General features: G+C 44.4%; 1 protein-coding gene across 1 annotated transcript in view; it reads right to left on the bottom strand.

The window, feature by feature from the left end:
* The window catches only part of tln1 (talin 1), a 55,412-nt gene that overhangs the window by 20,731 nt on the left and 15,027 nt on the right, over nt 1-19,654 (bottom strand). The window contains exons 3-36 of the mRNA XM_083901703.1: nt 19,435-19,597; nt 18,149-18,246; nt 16,663-16,792; nt 16,424-16,576; nt 15,981-16,123; nt 15,751-15,878; nt 15,603-15,663; nt 15,423-15,527; nt 15,173-15,328; nt 13,046-13,147; nt 12,069-12,145; nt 11,750-11,930; nt 11,540-11,653; nt 11,348-11,456; nt 11,035-11,243; nt 10,834-10,932; nt 8,726-8,893; nt 8,342-8,636; nt 7,435-7,601; nt 7,216-7,344; nt 5,016-5,129; nt 4,811-4,924; nt 4,592-4,726; nt 3,722-3,850; nt 3,525-3,627; nt 3,070-3,278; nt 2,858-2,977; nt 2,561-2,758; nt 1,389-1,528; nt 1,200-1,293; nt 1,027-1,116; nt 802-924; nt 569-712; nt 312-473 (exon numbers count right to left, since the gene is read on the bottom strand). Of these exons, the coding sequence (XP_083757829.1) occupies nt 312-473; nt 569-712; nt 802-924; nt 1,027-1,116; nt 1,200-1,293; nt 1,389-1,528; nt 2,561-2,758; nt 2,858-2,977; nt 3,070-3,278; nt 3,525-3,627; nt 3,722-3,850; nt 4,592-4,726; nt 4,811-4,924; nt 5,016-5,129; nt 7,216-7,344; nt 7,435-7,601; nt 8,342-8,636; nt 8,726-8,893; nt 10,834-10,932; nt 11,035-11,243; nt 11,348-11,456; nt 11,540-11,653; nt 11,750-11,930; nt 12,069-12,145; nt 13,046-13,147; nt 15,173-15,328; nt 15,423-15,527; nt 15,603-15,663; nt 15,751-15,878; nt 15,981-16,123; nt 16,424-16,576; nt 16,663-16,792; nt 18,149-18,246; nt 19,435-19,564 (4,629 nt within the window). The 5' untranslated portion in view covers nt 19,565-19,597. The remainder of the gene's footprint in view (nt 1-311; nt 474-568; nt 713-801; nt 925-1,026; nt 1,117-1,199; nt 1,294-1,388; nt 1,529-2,560; nt 2,759-2,857; nt 2,978-3,069; nt 3,279-3,524; nt 3,628-3,721; nt 3,851-4,591; nt 4,727-4,810; nt 4,925-5,015; nt 5,130-7,215; nt 7,345-7,434; nt 7,602-8,341; nt 8,637-8,725; nt 8,894-10,833; nt 10,933-11,034; nt 11,244-11,347; nt 11,457-11,539; nt 11,654-11,749; nt 11,931-12,068; nt 12,146-13,045; nt 13,148-15,172; nt 15,329-15,422; nt 15,528-15,602; nt 15,664-15,750; nt 15,879-15,980; nt 16,124-16,423; nt 16,577-16,662; nt 16,793-18,148; nt 18,247-19,434; nt 19,598-19,654) is intronic.

The raw sequence follows: 19,654 nt of genomic DNA, 5'->3' as shown, positions 1-19,654 counted from the left end.
TGTGTTTTTGGTCAGGAATGTGGAGCAGAGGGTTTTGATGTTTGTTGACGGCTAACTTCTAAAAGACCGCGTGTGTCACTTGATTTATGCGTTTGTTCACACCTTACGGTGAAGGTTGTTAGCTTAGCATTAGCCTGCAGGTGAGTAGTAGCGAGTCACCAAAACAGGTTAGGTGAGATTTGCTGAGTCATGACAATGTGTGATAAGCTAACCGCGTGATGTTAGCATAAGATATATGTCTTTTGTCATTTTGGATCAGGAATGTGGAGCAGAGGCTTTTGATGTTTGTTAACCATTAACCATTAACAAACCTTGATGGACTTGACCAGGTTAGCCGTGGTGTTGGCCACCTCTTTGGCCGACTGGACGAACTGCCTCTTGGCGACCGGGTTGGGGGTTTTGGAGGACGCCAGGCGACAGGCGTTACACAGCGCCGAGGTGTGTTTGGCCACGATGGTGGCAGCCGAGAGAACCTGGGAGGAGAAACGGCAAAAATCCAGGTCAACCACGCGATGAACTGCTAACCGGGTGATTTCGGTGATGTTGCAGCAGAGACGCCGGCGTGTACCTGAGACTGTGTGCAGGCGGGGTCCACCAGGTTCTGACACGCCATCTGAATGGACTGGTTTGCCCGAGCAAACTGAGCAGGGTCCACCAGGCCCTTCTGACCCGCCGTACTATTGGGGTCTGACACTCCCAGCAGGTAGGCCGCCTGGAGACACCAACAGCCAATCAGTGCACACATAAACAAACAACAATACGACAACAGATAAACAGCACAATGATTTTTTTTTTTTTTACCTGTGCAGCTGCTTCAGTCAGACCACACAGAGCTTTGGAGCCGCCGCTCACAGAATCACCAAACTCTGGCAAATTGGAGTTCTTGGCATTGTGGGAAATTCCAGCCATGGACTCACCGAGGACCTGAGAGAGGACAATCACAGAGTCACTAAGAGAAAACCTCGAAGGAAAACAAGTCACGTGACGATATTAGCAGCGGTGTTAAATGTACGCTGAGAAGAAGACCTTTGAGTTCTCCATGACGCTGTCGATGCAGTCAAAGTAGGACATGTCGTTGACGGCCTCCGTCGGGTTCTCCAGCATCCCTTTCACCGACTGCACACAACACACAACACATCAGTCATCAGTTTCCTAACATTTACAGACTGGACCCAGGACGGACAGAGAGCGTCAGTTACCTCCAGTTCTCTGAGAGCGTTGTCGCACTCCTTCTGACCCGGAGCCTGCTGAGTGCACATGGTGATGAGCTGGTTGATGCTGTCCGTCACCGCACTGTGTGGACACGAGCGTTCAGAGACGTCAAACACGCTCACACACACAGAGGAAGAGACAGTGAGCGAAAGACAGACAGACGAAGTGATTGTTACCGAGCGGCAGCAGCCAGCTGGTTCTTCAGGTTGGGGGAGCTGGGGTCAGTGGACAGGGCTTTGGCAGTCAGCAGCAGTTTACTGGAGGACATGGAGATGGTCTTCAGGTTGGACACCACCTGTGTCTGGTCATCCTTGGACTGGAGAGGAGGAGAAACATCAGTAATGAGTATGAAAACTGTGACACCAAGTGTGGATTCAGATCGGTCCACGTTACTGTGTTGCTACCTTAGAACTTTAGTCCATAAAATTGAGATGGACAAGTATACATTTATAGTATTTAATGAGTTAAAATAGAATAGAAAAGATCAATTCCTACACAGGTTTTGAACCTTAACACCTCAATTTATAACAACTGGTGTAATATTTTAGGCTCCGCCCATTTCAAAGATGTTTTGTTTCATGGCGGCCATGTTTTTCAATCAATAATAATACATTTTTGCATTTTCTCGCCTCAAAGATAGTAAGCAAAATCTGGTGATAACAGATTCAAAAATTCAAAAGTTTTTTTTTACAGTTTGTTTTCCTTTATTTTTTATCCTTTATTAGCATATGCATTTTTAGTAAGTAAGTAAATCAGGCTAAAATGGGACTATTTAAACTGTAATTACAGTGCCACCATCTGGCTAATTAGTTTCCGATTTCTTCTATAACATAAAACATATTTTTAATTGTATTTTTTTTTTTTAAAACAATACAACATAGAGTGATGCCATGCAATAAAATATAAGGTATAACATAACATAACATAACAATCAAGTTGAACAAGTTAAAGGTGCCATATGTAAGAATGTGGCCAAAAACGGTTACTACACTCAAATTCAAAATACAGAGGTCTTTTAGGTTTCGTTTTCTGACGTAACTGGCAACCCGTGGTCGCTCGACAGCTGAGACTCTACTGACTGCAATGATTGGTAGATGGCGCCACATGCCAAAACATGATTTCAAAACATAAACAAGATTTGCAGTCTGCAAAATGTTTTTTTAATGCAAATATTTTGTCTGTACTGTTGTTGTTGGTGAGTTCAGTTTGTTATATGAACATTATTCCTGAGTCTCTGTGACATTATTAGGAGGATTTTACGGCCAGTTGCTTTAGATTTATTACATAATGCACCTTTAAGCTATAATAGAATATAACAGAACAATACAGTATCTGTGGTGATAGTCACCTGAGATGTTCCTGCCATGTCGACTCCAGCGTCCAGGAAGTGGCTGAAGTCCTGTCCAAACTTGCTGGTGGCCTTGGCCAGGTCCTGCGTGGTTCCTCTGGACGCCTGCACCACCTCGTTGGCCGACTGGTTCAGACCCGCCGCCACCTCGTTCAGCTGCGACTGCACCTCTTGGAAGCTCCGCCCACTGGCCGGGAACTGCAGCATGAAAGAGTAGAAGAAGAAGAAGAAGGAGGATGAGTGAGAGAGCTGGTTTTAGAGAATCAGAAAGAGTGACAGACACGTGTCAGTACTGACAGAATCAGACAGCAGCGTCTTGCTGGCTTCTCCCACGGTGCGGATGGCGTTGTCCACGTCCCTCTGTCCAGGAAGGCAGTTCACACAGCGGTTCAGGGCCTGAGACACGGCCTTCGCCACCTGCACACGGATACGACAAAATCCTCATCTCATTCATGTTCTAAGATCGTCAGCTCTCATCAGGATCTGCTAAACCCCGCCCCCCTCCTCACCTGCGCCAGCCTCTGCTGACTCTCCGGGTCTCCCGGTTTGGCGATGGCCCTCTTGGTCTCCTCGATCAGGTTGGCCGACTTGTCCATGACGTCGCCGGCGCAGTCCAACATGGCGTTGCGAGCCAGCGAGTCGTTGGTGTTGGCGGCGACTCCTCTGGCCGCCGAGCCCAGAGACTTCAGAGCCTGAGCCACGTCTCGGGCCGCCATGCCTGGATATGACAGGGGTCAAAGGTCAGAGTGAGGAAGACACAAAACATTCACATTTATTATCACATCTATGATTATTTTGATTAGAACTTCTTCTTCTTCTGTGTGTTTCAGGTATTAACTCATGTTGTGGGGACCTAAATCTGTCTTCTAAGATGGAGACATCTTGTGAGGTTAGGATGAAGTTAGAGTAAGTCTCCAGGAAGTAAATAAACAGGACAATGTTGTTGTTGTTGTTGTTGACTCGCCTGTGTAGTTCTCGTTGCCCTGCGCAGCCTCGCTCAGCAGTTTTGCGATGGAAGAGCCCACAGCTTTGGTGCTGGTGCCCAGATCCTGACAGCATTTCTCCAGCTGAGGAGACAAAGCGAAGGCTTTGTGTGAGGAACATCTGTGTGTGTGTGTGTGTGTATATGTGTGCATGTGTGTGTGTGTGTGGTTCCCTCACCGTCTCTCCTGGCAGTGGTTTCAGTTTGCCCTGCTCTGCAGAAGCTTTGGCCTCGTGCATGTCCTTCTCCAGGTCTCTCACCATCGACAGAGCGTTGTCGATCTCCAGCGGTCCACACGCTTCCTGAGCCTGCACACACACGCACACACACACACACACACACACACCATCAAACATGTAAAAGGTTTGACTTAAGAATTACTCCTACACAACTCAAGTGAGAAATTCACACATCATATATTACATCTCTTAAAAAGAATTATACATTACATAACAAATATATATTATTATACATATAAATATATATATATATATGTATGCATAGATAAATGTATATACTGGATATATATATATATATACATACATACATACACATATATGTATATGTATGTATGCATACTTCTAGAATATAGTGTGTATGTTTACTTACTTGAATGTTGTGTAGACACAATGTACACACAAACACACACTCAATGGGCAAATGTGCTTTGTATATAATGTAAAATGTTGTGTATAAGTTATACAACAAAATGATGTATGTTTGCATTTATATATACAGTATAATGTATGTGTGTGTATATTTTATTATATAGTGTGTGTTGTTTATAGGTTGCTCATGTGTTGTATATGTTTAATTATATATATGTTGTATACATGTTTCTTTATATTATTATATATATTATATATATATATATATCACACATTTATATTATAGATTTAGAGATGTTGTGTCTGTACTGTAGTATAGAAGTATAGACTGCATATGTTTAATTAAATCATGTTAGGTGTTTAGTTATATTAAATGTATTCAATAATTTATATGCATACATGTATATATTGTACCATATATGTTGTATATGTTGTCGTTACCTTCTGTGAGGCGGTGCGGAGCTCGGTCAGTGTACTGGCCAGGTTCTTGGCGCACTGACTGAGCTGCATGGCTGAAGCCTGGTCACTGATGGTGGGAACAGTGGCTTTAGAGGCCGTGACCATCTTTGCACCAGGCTGCAGAAGAAGAAGGAGGAGGAAAATGTGAGGTCAAAGGTCATTAGAGTGTTTTTAAAATGCACCCTGGACACAGACACTCACCTGCAGGAAGTTCTGGCTGGCGCCGATGAGAGCGAGCTGAGCGCTCGGGCTGTCGGGCTGAGCCTGGCTGCCTCGCACTCCCTGGACCAGGTGTGGGATCTGCTCTGCCACCACCTGACGTCACACACATCACAGGTGAGTGTGTGAGGACAAACACACCGACCTTGCAGTGTATGTGAGGATGTGTGTGTGTGTGTGTGTTTACCTTGCAGCTCTGGACGAGCTGCTGCTGCGCCGCCTGGTTCTTGTTGGTGGAGGCGGCGTGCTGGGCGGCGGCGATGGTCTGAGTGGCGGCGGCCGCGGCCTGTCTGGCTGCATTCTGACCGGAGACGGGAAACAACGTCAAACACTGACCTCACAGATAACACAGAGTCGACGGGGAACGCTTCTCTCTACACTCTGACTCACATCAGGTTGGAAAAATCAAGTTCTGAATTGCCTGGAATGCTGCATTTGAGGGATAGCGCCGCTTTTAAGTGATGATGTAAGAGGTGCTCTCAAATAGCTTGAACTCAGGCAAGTGGGCACAAGTTCATAGTGAAGATTGTGTCACTATGTAAAACTAATCCCTCTCCCACACCAGAGTCCATAGAGAAAATCAGCTCACTGTAAAAGTGCATCGACAGAATGGATCATTTCCTGATTGTCAAAAATTCACTAAAATGATTCCTTAAGAGGTTTGAAAATATTTTCAACGGATCCTTGTTCAGGGCGATGCTGACTATTATGATGGTAAATTTCAAGTCATTCCGAGATACTTTTAGTTTTTTTGAAGAAAGTCAGCTCACTGTCAAAGTGCATCGGAGCAAAAGGATAATTTCCTGATTTTAAAAAATTCATTAAAATTATTCCTTAAGAGATTTGCAAATATTTTCAACGCATCCTTGTTCAGGGCGATGCCGACTATTTTGATGGTAAATTTCAAGTCATTCTGAGATACTTTTTTTTTTTGAGAAGAAAGTCAGCTCACTGTCAAAGTGCATCAGAGCAAATGGATCATTTCCTGATTTTCAAAAATTCATTAAAATTATTCCTTAAGAGATTTCAAATATTTTCACCGCATCCTTGTTCAGGGTGATGCCGACTATTATGATGGTGAATTTCAAGTCATTCCAAGATACTTTTTTTTTTTTTTGAAGAAAGTCAGCTCACTGTCAAAGTGCATCGACAGAAATGGATTATTTCCTAATTTTCAAAAATTCATTAAAATTATTCCTTAAGAGGTTTGCAAATATTTTCAACGCATTCTTGTTCAGGGCGATGCCGACTATTATGATGGTAAATTTCAAGTCATTCCAAGAAACTTTTCCTTTTTTTGAAGAAAGTCAGCTCATTGTCAAAGTGCATCAGAGCAAAAGGATAATTTCCTGATTTTCAAAAATTCATTAAAATTATTCATTAAGAGGTTTGCAAATATTTTCAACTGATCCTTGTTCAGGGCGATGTCGACTATTATGATGGTAAATTTCAAGTCATTCCGAGATACTTTTTTTTTGAGAAGAAAGTCAGCTCACTGTCAAAGTGGATCGAAAGAAATGGATCATTTCCTGATTTTCAAGAATTAATTAAAATTATTCCTTAAGAGATTTGCAAATATTTTCAACGGATCCTTGTTCAGGGCGATGCCGACTATTATGATGGTGAATTTCAAGTCATTCCGAGATACTTTTCGTTTTTTTGAAGAAAGTCAGCTCACTGTCAAAGTGCATCGACAGAAATGGATTATTTCCTAATTTTCAAAAATTCATTAAAATTATTCCTTAAGAGGTTTGCAAATATTTTCAACGCATCCTTGTTCAGGGTGATGCCGACTATTATGATGGTAAATTTCAAGTCATTCTGAGATACTTTTTTTCTTGAGAAGAAAGTCAGCTCACTGTCAAAGTGCATCAGAGCAAATGGATCATTTCCTGATTTTCAAAAATTAATTAAAATTATTCATTAAGAGGTTTGCAAATATTTTCAACTGATCCTTGTTCAGGGCGATGCCGACTATTATGATGGTAAATTTCAAGTCATTCTGAGATACTTTTCATTTTTTTGAAGAAAGTCAGCTCACTGTCAAAGTGCATCGACAGAAATGGATCATTTCCTGATTTTCAAGAATTCATTAAAATTATTCCTTAAGAGGTTTGCAAATATTTTCAACGCATTCTTGTTCAGGGCGACGCCGACTATTATGAAAAACACTGATATTTCGTATGGAGTTTGGTGTGAGTGAGTAATAGGTTTTTAAAACATCATCTTAGGTGACCTAGAATCAGAAGTAATAAAGTACTTCATGTCTCGTCTGCTGAAAACAGTTTTACAGATTTACATCCTCAGTAATGAATTAAGTAGAGTCAGGAATTTTTGCATCACATTATTTTGCGATCGCACCACCAAACAGAGCGCTCCTTTGTTACCTCCAGCTTGTTGACCAGGCGTTTCTTGATGGCGTTCTGGGCAGCGGCGTTGGTGGCCATGCGCAGACCCTCGGCAGCCTCCCGCAGTTTCTGCTGCTGCTCCTCGCTGTCTGGGTTTGCTGCCGCTCCCTGTGGTGACAGCAGATCATTACGCGTCAAATTTACCCACATAGTGAGTTAAAAACGTAAAAAAAAAACAAAAACGGATGAAGGCCAGACCTTTGCTGCCTCCACCATCTTAGCGGTGGCGTCGGCCAGCAGTTTGGCAGCAGAGAGTAGCTTGCGAGAGTTCTCCAGGTCTGACTCGCCCTCGGCGTCCATCTTGATGGCGTTGACGAGGTCAGACGTGGCCTGAGCGAGGATACGAGCCTGACGAACCATCTCACCTGGAAAGAACATCCAAGGTTTAACCTCTGGACACGATCTATGACTATCTTTGACGCTGGTCAATGGGTTCCCCAACCCCAACCCCAACCTTAACCCTGGAGTTCGGTTTGGTACATTACGGTACCGTTTAGAATGGTAACCCTAACCCTAACCCTTACCCACCTCTTACCCTAGCCCTGGTCACAAATGTTTCCCCTAACTCCAATACCAACCCCAATCCTAACCCGAAATCCAACCCTAACCCGAAATCCAACCCTAACCCTAACCCTACAGTTCGGTTTGGTACATTATGGTACGGTTTGGAACAGTTAAGCCCTACACTCTTAGAAATAAGGGTTCCAAAAGGGTCCTTCTACAAGGGATGAGGTTCTACCTGGAACCATTTGCTTCTGAAAAACCTTTTCCCCGAAGAAAGGGTTTTTCAAGGATTCTTGGCAACACTAATGGTTCCAGTAAGAACCATTTTGATCCAGAGAACCCTTTAAAACCCCTTTCCTGAATAAAGGGTTTTGAAAGGGACCTTATATGGAACCTTATATGGTTCTACTTAGCACCAACAGCACCTTTACTTGGTAGGCGGTCTATGTAGCCATCTTACTCTGGTACAACAAGGTAAGGGTGCAGAAATGGAAAGGTAGAACTGGTTATTTTGGTACTTTTCCGGATGTAAACACCAAAAAATATGTACCGTACTGTACCAAACCAACCCCCCGACCCCATGAGGCTGTCTAACACCTACCAGCGTCTCCCATCGAGCTGAAGATGTTCTCCGTGACGTCCAGGATGCGGTCGGTGGCCTCGCCGTGGCGTCCGATGGGATGCCCTCCGCTGGCGTACTGTTTGATGTGCTGCAGCAGCTCGTTGAGGGCCTGGGTGACGCCAGTGGCGGCCACGCCCACCTGTTTCAGGAGGCCCTCGTCGTTGGTGGCGCCCTGCGACGCCTCCACGCAGCCCTCCACCGACTTGGCGACCAGCTTGCCCGCCTCGATCAGCTGCTCCTGGCACACGGGGGAGCTGATGGTCGGCGCCACCACCTGCGCGAGGGAGGAGTCACGGAATAAGACGGAGCGGACAACGCTCTGCTCAGGTTCGAGCGTAGACGCGTGGCGGCGGTCGGACTCACCCTGGTGCACGCCACCAGCTGAGACGTGGACAGCGCACACTGCGTGGCGGCGGCGATGACGCGGTTCTGCTGGGTCGAGTCCTCCGTCTTCTGGGCCACGTTCTTGGCCCTGAGCACCAGAGCGGCGGCGGCGTTAGCCACGGCTTTGGCGAGCTGCATCAGCATGTCCTGGCAAACGAGAAACACGCGCGTCAGTGAAGGCAACGCAACGCGGACGAATTATCGAATATATGACGACGCGCCGGAAGAAACTGAAAGGAAATTACAAGAAGTTTGTGGATTATTTGTCGAATTATTATGAATTCAGGAATTAAAAATCTGAGAGGAAGAAAAGACATCAGAGGATGAAAGAAAAGAAAAAAGGCTGAAGGTTAAATTTAATTTCATGATGATGATGTTTCAGAACTTCCTCCTCACTTTACTATCTTTTTAATAAATTATATGATTATATTATTTAGAATTTGCTAATGTTTATATACAACTAAACTTATTATTTTATAGATAACCAGGATTCCAGGATTGTTACGTCCAAATGTGCCTGATTTTACGGCAATGTCTTCAAAAAGTTGCAATGCAAGACAATTTTTGTGCAAAAATTATTGCGAATTTTTCCATATAATGTAAAATAAGTGCAACAGTTGCGGTAATTGCTTAAATTTGTGTTATTTGTTGCGATCTCAACATTGCGAACTCTTTTATACAATAAACGTATTTACTTATACTTATAGCATATCTGCTAACCTTAGTTATCTTTTAACTCTTTCACTCGCATAACTCACGTTATCTGATATCTTTATTAACCTTAATCTTAGTAACTGAGGAGTGCGGCTGTTCAGGTGTTTTTATTGTGTAAATAGACTGTGGAATTGTTGTTGTTGATTGACAGATTATTATTATTATTATTATTGACAGCGACGGCGGGAGAAGCGATTGATCTGATTGGTTATTCAGAATGAGGCGTCGGCCTTGAGGAACACGTGTGTTACCAGGATCTGAAAATAAGAGGGCACTCTCCACTGCGCCCCCCTGAAAGATCCGTTACCTGGAAACTGTCACACACACACACACACACACACACACAAGGAGACACGAGTTTAAACACAAACATGTGGTCATCATGTGGTCACTGGGTGGCGCCGATGTCATCAGGGACAGACAGGAAGTTGTGTTACTTAACCTACAACGACGCAACACACACACACCCAAAAAAAAGCTATCTCTAAACAGGAAGTCGGCCATTTTGAATTTACTCTTACAGAATTAACTTCATATTTCGTGTTCAAAATCGTGGTCAAAATTTTTTGTGACTCCAAGTTACGTAGTTTTTTTTTTATGTCGTACGACATATTTTTCATGCGTCATCTACAGAGAGGACCACAGACACTCGATTTGTTCTTCTACTTCCTACTTCCTGTCGACACCTGCTACTTCCTGTTTGAAATAAAATAAAATTTTTGACATTTATTCTAAAACAAATACACATTTTGGGTTAGGGTAAGCGTTTCTTATTCCGTTTTTATGGCGACAAACAACAAGAAAGGTCATAATACATAGAACAAATCAGGTTTCCAGTCCGAATCGGGTCGTGAAATTGTTTACCTATCTGCTCCAAACACACACCCAAAAAAGCTATCTCTAAACAGGAAGTCGGCCATTTTGAATTTACTCTTACAGAGTTAACTTCATATTTAAAATTGTGGTTAAAATCTTTTGTGAATCCAAGTTACGAAGCTTTTTTTAATGTCGTATGACATATTTTTCAAGTGTCATCTTCAGAGAGGACCGCAGACACTCGATTTGTTCTTCTACTTCCTACTTCCTGTCGACACCTGCTACTTCCTGTTTGAAATAAAATAATGTTTTTGACATTTGTTCTAAAATAAATACACATTTTGGGTTAGGGTAAGGGTTTCTTATTTCGTTTCATGGCGACAAACAACCACAAAGGTCAGAAAACAACAAACGAATTAGGTTTCCAGTCCGAATCGGGTCGTGAAATTGTTTACCTATCTGCTCCAAACTTCCCATGATAAAAACGAGTCCTGTTTCATGTTTTAAAGTGTACTAAAGGCTACTAAAAGGGGGGGAATAAAGTTTGATAACCATACCTGGAACTGTGGGTCTGTGTCCGTCTCCCCGATGTGCGACAGCAGCTCTCCGCTGGCCTGACCCACGTTTCCTGCAGCCTGGAGCAGGATCTGACGAGGCTGAAAACAAGAAAAAAAAAAACACACCACACACCACGTTTAATCCAAGGAACGTACGTCCGTCTGTTCATCTGTTAATCTAACAACCGCCCCGACACCGACCTCTGTGTTTGCCGGCTGCGCCGTCTTCAGCATGTCCGACACGGCGCAGGCCAGGTTCTTGGCGGCGCCGAGCAGCTGCTGCCCGTTTGCGCCTTCGTCCTCCATGAGCGCGGCCAGCAGCTTCACGCCCTTGGACATTTCGGTCAGGTTGGACGAGATGGTGGTCACGGCGCAGCCCACGGCCGTGTAGTCCGTCTCTGCCGGGTCACCTGAGGGACGGGGGGAAGACGAAAACCTGGTTAAGACTTGAGGGTGAGGTTTTGTGATATTTTAGCCTAGTTTCAACCAACCCGACAATGCGATTGTGTCCTACCTGCGGTGAGGTTGACCATGGAGGCGGTGCCTGCCGTGATGGCGTCCACCTGGGAGTGGATCTCGTGTTTGGACTCGTCCATCTTGTTCTTGCGCCAGGCTTGAGACGCCTGATACGAAACGACACAAAGGCGTATAAGTAACACACAAACAAACCGGCGAAATCGGCGGTGACATCAGAGCGAGGTCTCACCGCGTCGGTTCCCAGAGGAGGCAGAGTGTCAAAGTCGTCCAGAGACGCCTGAGCGGCCTGGACCGCGTGCATGCTGGAGTTGATGGTTCCGGTCAGAGCTTGTTGAGCCGACGTCTGTGGACACACAACACACACAACGATAGCGTCACCATGACGACAAACAGACAGACAGAGATTCCACATTTGGACCGGTTTTTAATTCTGTTTTACCAGCGGAGGCATGTGTCCCCGGTGCATCTGTCCACTGGTGATGTGCTGCTTGGCCTGAGGCATGGAGCCCATCTGGAAGCTCTCTGGTCCTCCGGCTCCAGAGCGCATGATGGCCGGCAGAGCCACGGAGCCCGTCTCCACCTTCCCCACCCTGTTGAACTGCTGCTGCAGAACCGTGGACCTGGAGGACGGTGGTAGTGGTAAAAACCACAGAGAAACACCAGGTGAGACGGAGGGAGGTGGGACGTCACAGAGTCCGAGTCTCTTTGAGATTAAATGTGACCAGTGGGCGGAGAGTGGGATTTTAAAAGAAACATACTTTTTAGGCGACACGGAGTCTTCCAGCATCGTCGACTCTTCATCTCCCTCCAGGCCAAAGTGGTCTTTGCTCTTTTTCTGTGAGAAAACAGACGAAAAATCATCAGAGAAACAGAAATTTGGACATTTATCACATGATTTAGGATTTTTTTTTTAAAGCCTTGAAATGACTTTTTCTCTCTCTCACAATAATGGACTCTTTGTCTTCCAAAGTTACTTTAAATGTCAACATTGCCATACTAACTTTATCTCATAATTCACTATTTATGTCATAATTATGACTGTTTACCCCATAACAAACACTTTTATTCCCAGGATAATTACTTTTTTTGTCTTGAAATTAAAATATTTACCTTATAATTTCACATTTTTACACATAAATCTTTTTGATCCCAAAATTATTATTTAACCCATAATTTCAACTGTTTTGCTTTTTAATTTTATAATCAACAATTTATCTCAAAAAATTGATTTTTTTAATCTGATAATTTTTGACTTTTTATCTAATAAATTATGAGTTTTTTCATAACTACATTTTCATCCATTCTTTAAGTCATAGTTATTTTAAATGTCAACATTACTGTACTGACTTTATCCCATAATTCACTATTTACGTCATAATTATGACGGTTTACCTCATAACAAACACTTTTAATCCCATAATAATAATTTTTTTTGTCTGAATATTTTTTTTTTTTACCATACAATAACTTTTTTTACACATAAATCAAACTCTTTTGATCCCAAAATGAAGATTCATAGCTACATTTTCATCCATTTTATCTTTTACAGCCCGAGTTTCTCTTATTATACGACCCTTGAGGGTGATGATGTCAGATTGACTGATCCTGCAGCTACAGAGGAAAAACTATGACGCGTTTAATGTTCTCTGAAATGATGGGAACATCAAGTCTCAGGAACCGTTATATTGTGGGTTCAGGGTCGAACAGTTTGGGAACAGCTGGCATCGACCGTTACCTTCTTGAGGATGATGTCGATGTACCCGGCGATGAGCTGAGCGATCTGCTCTCCCTCAGTCGTCTGCACAGAGTAGTAACCGTCCTGGTAATCTCCAAAGTCCTGAGAACAAACACGTGTTGTTCAAATCCATCCAGTTTCATTTCATTTTGCGTCAGTATTTATAGATATTCTGTCACGGGAATGTAATAATCCAAGGTTATGTTCAGCATGTCATTGATTGATGAAGCTCCACAGAGGTTCGTTGTCTTTGGTGAGCGGCCGCCGTTTCACTAAAGCCTGATTTATACTCAGTCAGAGGACAATTTATAAGGTGTCGAGTGACAGAAATGGACAGAAATAAGTGTCCTTTGACACGTATTTATACTTTGTCGCGCAGCGTGACTGGTTGACATTGTCTTCATGTCTGGGCTTGAACTTTTGGACCAAAACATCTCCGTGTTGTTCTCTTGGTTCTTGGTTCTTGGTTCTGAAAACTCCAGAACTTAAGATCAGTTATGAAGAATTCTTGAACTTCAGTTAAATCCTGGAGAACTCTAGAACTTAAGTTCAGTTCTTCAGAACTCTGGAACCTTAGATAATTTCTGAAGAACTCCAGCGTCAAGTTGAAGACATTTCACCTGTCACTCAAGAGGCTTCTGAAGTTCTGAAGAACTCAGAAATCCAGACCTTAAAATCAATTCTCAAGAACTCTCAAGAATTGAGTTCTAATTCTGAAGAACTATGGAATTTAAGCTACATTGTGAAGGACTCTAGAAGTTCAGTTCAGTTATGAAAACTCCAGAACTTAAGATCAGTTATGAAGAATTCTTGAACTTCAGTTAAATCCTGAAGAAATTTAGAACTTAAGTTCAGCTCTTCAGAACTCTAGAACTTAAGTTCAGCTCTTCAGAACTCTAGAACCTAAGTTCAGCTCTTCAGAACTCTAGAACTTAAGTTCAGTTCTTCAGAACTCTGGAACCTTAGATAATTTCTGAAGAACTCCAGCATCAACTTGAAGACATTTCACCTGTCACTCAAGAGGCTTCTTAAGAACTCAGAAATCCAGACCTTAAAATCAATTCTCAAGAACTCTCAAGAATCGAGTTCTAATTCTGAAGAACTATAGAATTTAAGCCACATTGTGAAGGACCCTAGAAGTTCAGTTCAGTTCTGAAAACTCCAGAACTTAAGATCAGTTACGAAGAATTCTTGATCTTCAGTTAAATCCTGAAGAACTCTAGAACTTAAGATCAGTTCTGAAGAACTCCAGAACTCCAGAGTTAAGTTGAAGACATTTCACTAATCTAGGAGACTTCTTTGATTCTGAAGAACTCCAGAACTTAAGATCAGTTCTGAAGAACCCCAGAACTTAAGATCAGTTCTGAAGAACCCCAGAACTTAAGATCAGTTCTGAAGAACCCCAGAACTTAAGATCAGTTCTGAAGAACCCCAGAACTTAAGATCAGTTCTGAAGAACTCCAGTACTCCAGAGTTAAGTTGAAGACATTTCACTAATCTAGGAGACTTCTTTGATTCTGAAGAACTCCAGAACTTAAGATCAGTTCTGTAGAACTCCAGAACTTAAGATCAGCTCTGAAGAACTCCAGAACGCCAGAGTTAAGTTGAAGACATTTCACTAATCCAGGAGACTTCTTTGATTCCAGAACTTCCCAAGAAGATTCTCGGATGAAACGTGAAATGTCTTCCCTCTTAACTCAGTCAGTTCAGTTGCCCACGGCTAACTTCTGAAGACGACTATGATCTGGACTTCTGAAAACCTTTACAGACTCAAATAAAGAAGCAGAGAGAAGAAGAAGAAGAAGAGGATTATCATGTGGTTGGTTACCATGGCGGTGACCGAAACCTTCCACAGAAGCTAAAATTGAAAACGGTGTGCGACTAATTAAGTTTCGTCAAGCAACAATTACAAAAAGTGTTGTACGAGGAAACATAAATCAGACTGTGAGCTGCTCTCAGAGCCGCGATGAAGTCCAGACGTGTTTCTGAAACTGTCCAGACGGGGACTAAATAGTTTCTCCAGACATTTTATCAGAACTTTCGCCTCAATCAAATCTCCAGACGACGTCTGAGCGAGCAGACGCGAGAAACGCGGCTGGAAAAGCTCCAGATAACCGTGCCACTCACCAGAGTGAAGCTCTTGGGTGAAGCGGCCCAGCGTTTGATGTTGGTCAGGCTCCACTCCTGGATCACCTCCTTGGTCTTCTCGTCCACCCGCATCGTGCTCTCCTTGGTGATGCCGAGCAGACGAGGCACCAGCTTGTTCTTGCCCTTCATCTTCTCCTGAAACAGGAAGTAAAGTTGGTGACGTCACGAAAAACGAGGCTCCTCCCATCAAAACGCAGAGGCATGTTATGGGAGCCGACGTTCTCCTCACCTTGACCAGAAAGAAGGACACTCCGTAGGTCTTCAGGGAGCGAGCTAGCTTCACGTAGCTGACCTTGGCCTCGATCTCCGTCATGTTCTGGCTGTTTTTATGAGCCTGTTGGGACGAGAGCTCAAGAGTTTGTATTCACAATTAATAATAAATACAGTGGCCACAAAGCCTGGTTCTTACCTGGAAGATCTTCTTCTCCCCTTTGTGCTTGATGTACTCTTTGGGGAGGAACTCCTTCAAACTGAGGAGAAAGAGTTCAAATAAATATCAAACCGTTTTTTCAGGAAACATAAACAAAGAGGGTAAATGCGACGTTGACGACGCTCACTCCAAGAATCCAGGCTTGTGTTTGGTCTCGTTGTGGTCGCCGAACTGGATCTGACACTGGTAACCTGCGAACTCGCAGGCCTTGTCGAAGGAGACGGGGTGAGACCCGTTCAGGATGTCGTCGCGGGCCTGGATGGAACCAAAACACGAGGAAAACGCGAGGAGAGTGAAGAAAAGTCACCAACGGTGAGAGCCGAAGAGTCGAAAGCGCAAAGTGTTTTGCGCGCGTACCTGCACGTAGAGCAGATTGAGCTGGACTGGGTCTCTGGAGTCCACGTTCTGGTCCGAGTAGAAGAACTTCCTCCTCAGCAGCAACATCTCCGTCTCCTCCACGCCTTGTTCTCGCAGCGTCCGGCCGTGGTCCAACCAGTTCACTGCGGACAAACACAAACCAGGAGGTCAACGGTGTGCAAATTATGTGTGGACTAGAAGTCTTCATGGAGACCAAAACCTGGTCCTCATGATGCTGAGCATCAAGGTTAGGTTAGGGCTAAAGCTTGAATCGTGGTTTGGTTAAGGTTAGCGCTTTGCAACTCTTGTGAAACCTCCCGATCCTGAGGACTACAGGTCGGCGGACTTGGTTTTCCGCTAACAGACACTAGGGGGCAGTGGAGGCAACGTGCCATTTAACCATCACAGTGACCCTGAAGCTGTAAAATTAGGGTTCTTCGTACGCTCGTCGTCCGTGTGCAGCTTCTGCTTCAGCTTCTCCATCTTCTTGTCGTCCCTCAGCAGAGTCTTGTCCCTCTTCAGCGTCCCCATGGTCTCCTCCTTCTTCTCCTCGCCAATGTCTCGCACCAGCGAGTACTCGTCGTAGTTTGTGATGCCTGAAACACATTTAAAAAAACCCACATAAAGTCAAGTACACAGACAAACAAAGGCTGCGGAGGTTGCGGTTTGACGTCACGCTGACCTATCCTGGCGCAGATGGTCATGAGCATGTCGCTGACGATCTTGGAGTCGTCCACCATGACGGTCTTCACCGTGCCGTCCAACATGCGGATCTTCAGCGGCCTCTGCTTCTTCTTGTACTCCAGAGTGTCCTGAAAAGACCAGGCAATATTTGAACTTTTATGCAGTTTCCAAAAGAAACACGGGATTGTCGCGTGGCTACGTTGTTTCTAGAGACGTTCCTTGACCCATCTATCAAACCTATTTACAGGCTTCTTGGAGGCCATTTGGGGTTAAACGTGTTGCCTATGGACACATTGGCAGGTAAACTTGAGGAGGAGGAGGCGGGAATCAAACCCCCACCGTTCCAGTACTCTGTACTCACTGATCCACAGCTGCTAGAAGGTTTGTTCCTCCTGTATTTTTAAAGGACACAATTATCCCGACAGGGTAAATAATAGTCTTCTCCCAAAAAGAGGAAATGAACAGGCCACAACATGACTCAGCTAAAATGCTTTTGCTGATCTGTATCTACATTTTTACAGTCTGTATATGGGGAAGCGTGCTATTTTTCAGATATTTGGGTAGTATCGGTTCTCCGGTTTCCTCACACAGCAAATTGGACACTCCAAATTGACCGTAGGTGAGTGTGAGAGTGGATAGTTGTAGTGGCCCTGTGATGGACCTGTCCAGGTTGTACCCTCACCTGGGCTAAAGTTAGGGTTAGGGTTGAAGTTGGGGTTTGGGTTAGAGGTTAAAACTCTATTGCACAGGCCTACTGATCTGGTGTGTGGTGATGGTGGTTCAGTCCAGGTCTGTCAGCCAGGAGGCTAGGGTTTGATCCCCTCTATGTGGCCCTGCGATGAACTGGTGACCTGTCCAGGTTGTACCCTACCGGGGTTAGGGTTGGGGTTAGAGGTTAAAACTCTGGTGTACAGTTCTACTGATCTGGTGTGTGGTGATGGTGGTTCAGTCCAGGTCTGTCAGCCAAGAGGCTAGGGTTGGATCCCCTCTATGTGGCCCTGTGATGGACTGGTGACCTGTCCAGGTTGTTCCCCACATGGGTTAGGGTTGAGGTTGAGGTTGGGGTTGGGGTTTAGGTTAGGAGGTTAAAACTCTATTGCACAGGCCTACTGATCTGGTGTGTGGTGATGGTGGTTCAGTCCAGGTCTGTCAGCCAGGAGGCTAGGGTTTGACCCCATCTATGTGGCTTTGTGATGGACTGGTGACCTGTCCAGGTTGTAACCTACATGGATTAGGGTTGGGGTTGGGGTTAGGGTTGGGGTTGGGGTTGGGGTTGGGGTTGGGGTTAGGCTGAGATTGTCACCACCGTGACCTTCATGTGAAGGATAAAGCAGCAGAAGAGCGATGGCCGGATATTTGATCCGGCGATTTTTGTAACCTGTGACCCCTCCAGAGCCCGAGGACACCGAGTTTCATCATCCCTCTATTCTGAGCCCCACAGTGACCACACTGCTGCTGCTGCTGCTGCTGCTGGAATGACTCACCCCATTCCTCAGCATGTAGTAATCCAGCGCTTTTCCTGCCTCCAGCCAGATCCCTTTCTTTGGGTCTTCATCAGACAGAAACAGCCCGTAGTCGTTGGCTGTAGAAGGAAACAGAAGCAGAGCGTCACGGCACGATAAGTGCTCACCGAGGACATACGATCCGCCGTTAATGAGATTCAGTGGATCATTTTGGCAGAAACATCTGCTGTGAACTCATTTCACGCTGGGACCACTAGTCTCTGCTGGAGGACTCTTTGTCTCCCTGAACGTGGATCGACAAACAGGTCGGAACAGGCAACAACCACGGATTACGTAACGCGACAGAACCGGCCAGCTGATGCTTCTGTGGAGCTACGCTTACTTTCAGTTTCCAGCTGTTTTTAGCTGCACAGTCTGTAATCAGCGCCGCCGAAAAATGGCGAGGTCACAAATCATCTGCTGAGATCCAAAAATCACCAGGATCTCTTAGGACAAGGTCAGCGACAGGAGAAAGATTTTTAACAATGAATAAATAATGTCCTCAGAGTATTCTCCTTGCTTTATCTTGGTGTTAAACAGTCTTTTACAGTAAAATGCTAGTTTTTTTTTTAACCAAATTTAAAGCAGCTCACTCTCCCACACCAAAGTCCATTGAGAAAATTGACAATTAAAGTTTGATGGATCATCAGCACTTGATCAAAACTTCTGTGAGCCATGATATAAAATCGATGATTTTCTCAATGGACTTTGGTGTAGGAGAGTAAACGGCCATTTTGGCATGTTTTAGGGGGTAAAGGTCAGGTGTCGATTAATGTTAAAGTCAGGAGAGTGTGACAGTGAACCAACTAAATGGACAAAATAACCCTAATTTATTTGGATATTTTCACCAGGGATTCCCAAAGACTGGGCTGGGACTCACAGATGAGTCGTAGGAGATGTTTTTGGGGTCCCTAAAACAAATTTTGCTGATTTTTTCCCCTGAATTTTTAGTTCAGATTTATGTGTTTATGTTTGTTTACCAATTCAAAATGATATTTGTTGTTATAGATAGGTAGACAATTGGGGAAACAAGTTGATTTTCGACTGGGAGTTGTAATCAAATGGCTGCTGTGCAAAGGGCCCATGATTATTTTATCGTTTCTTTGCTCCATACAAACAGATTAATCATTAAAAACCTGTTTGTGGACAAAACAAGACATTCGAGAACATCCTCATTTCCAGGTTCGACAAACACTGATCAACAATTTGCTGACATTTTATGGACCAAACCATTAATCTTATGAAAACAGGGAGGTGGTAGAACTCACGCTGGCCGAGCTGAGCCTCGGGAACTCTCTCCCTGATGATGCGGCAGGCGTCGTACACCATGGTGGAGGGTTCGAACTGCATGGTCTTCACCACGTTCCCCACGCCGATCTTCAGTGACAGGGCCACCATGATTGCTGCTCTTCACCTCCACTCGGCTCACACCTGCAGGGGGCAACAGCGAGCACACAGATTTGGAGCAAAGCAAAGATTGGAGTTTGA

The sequence above is a fragment of the Microchirus variegatus genome (genome assembly GCF_963457635.1).
Source record: "Microchirus variegatus genome assembly, chromosome: 1".
Lineage (NCBI taxonomy): Eukaryota > Metazoa > Chordata > Actinopteri > Pleuronectiformes > Soleidae > Microchirus > Microchirus variegatus.
This window is presented reverse-complemented; position numbering and strand designations above follow the sequence as displayed.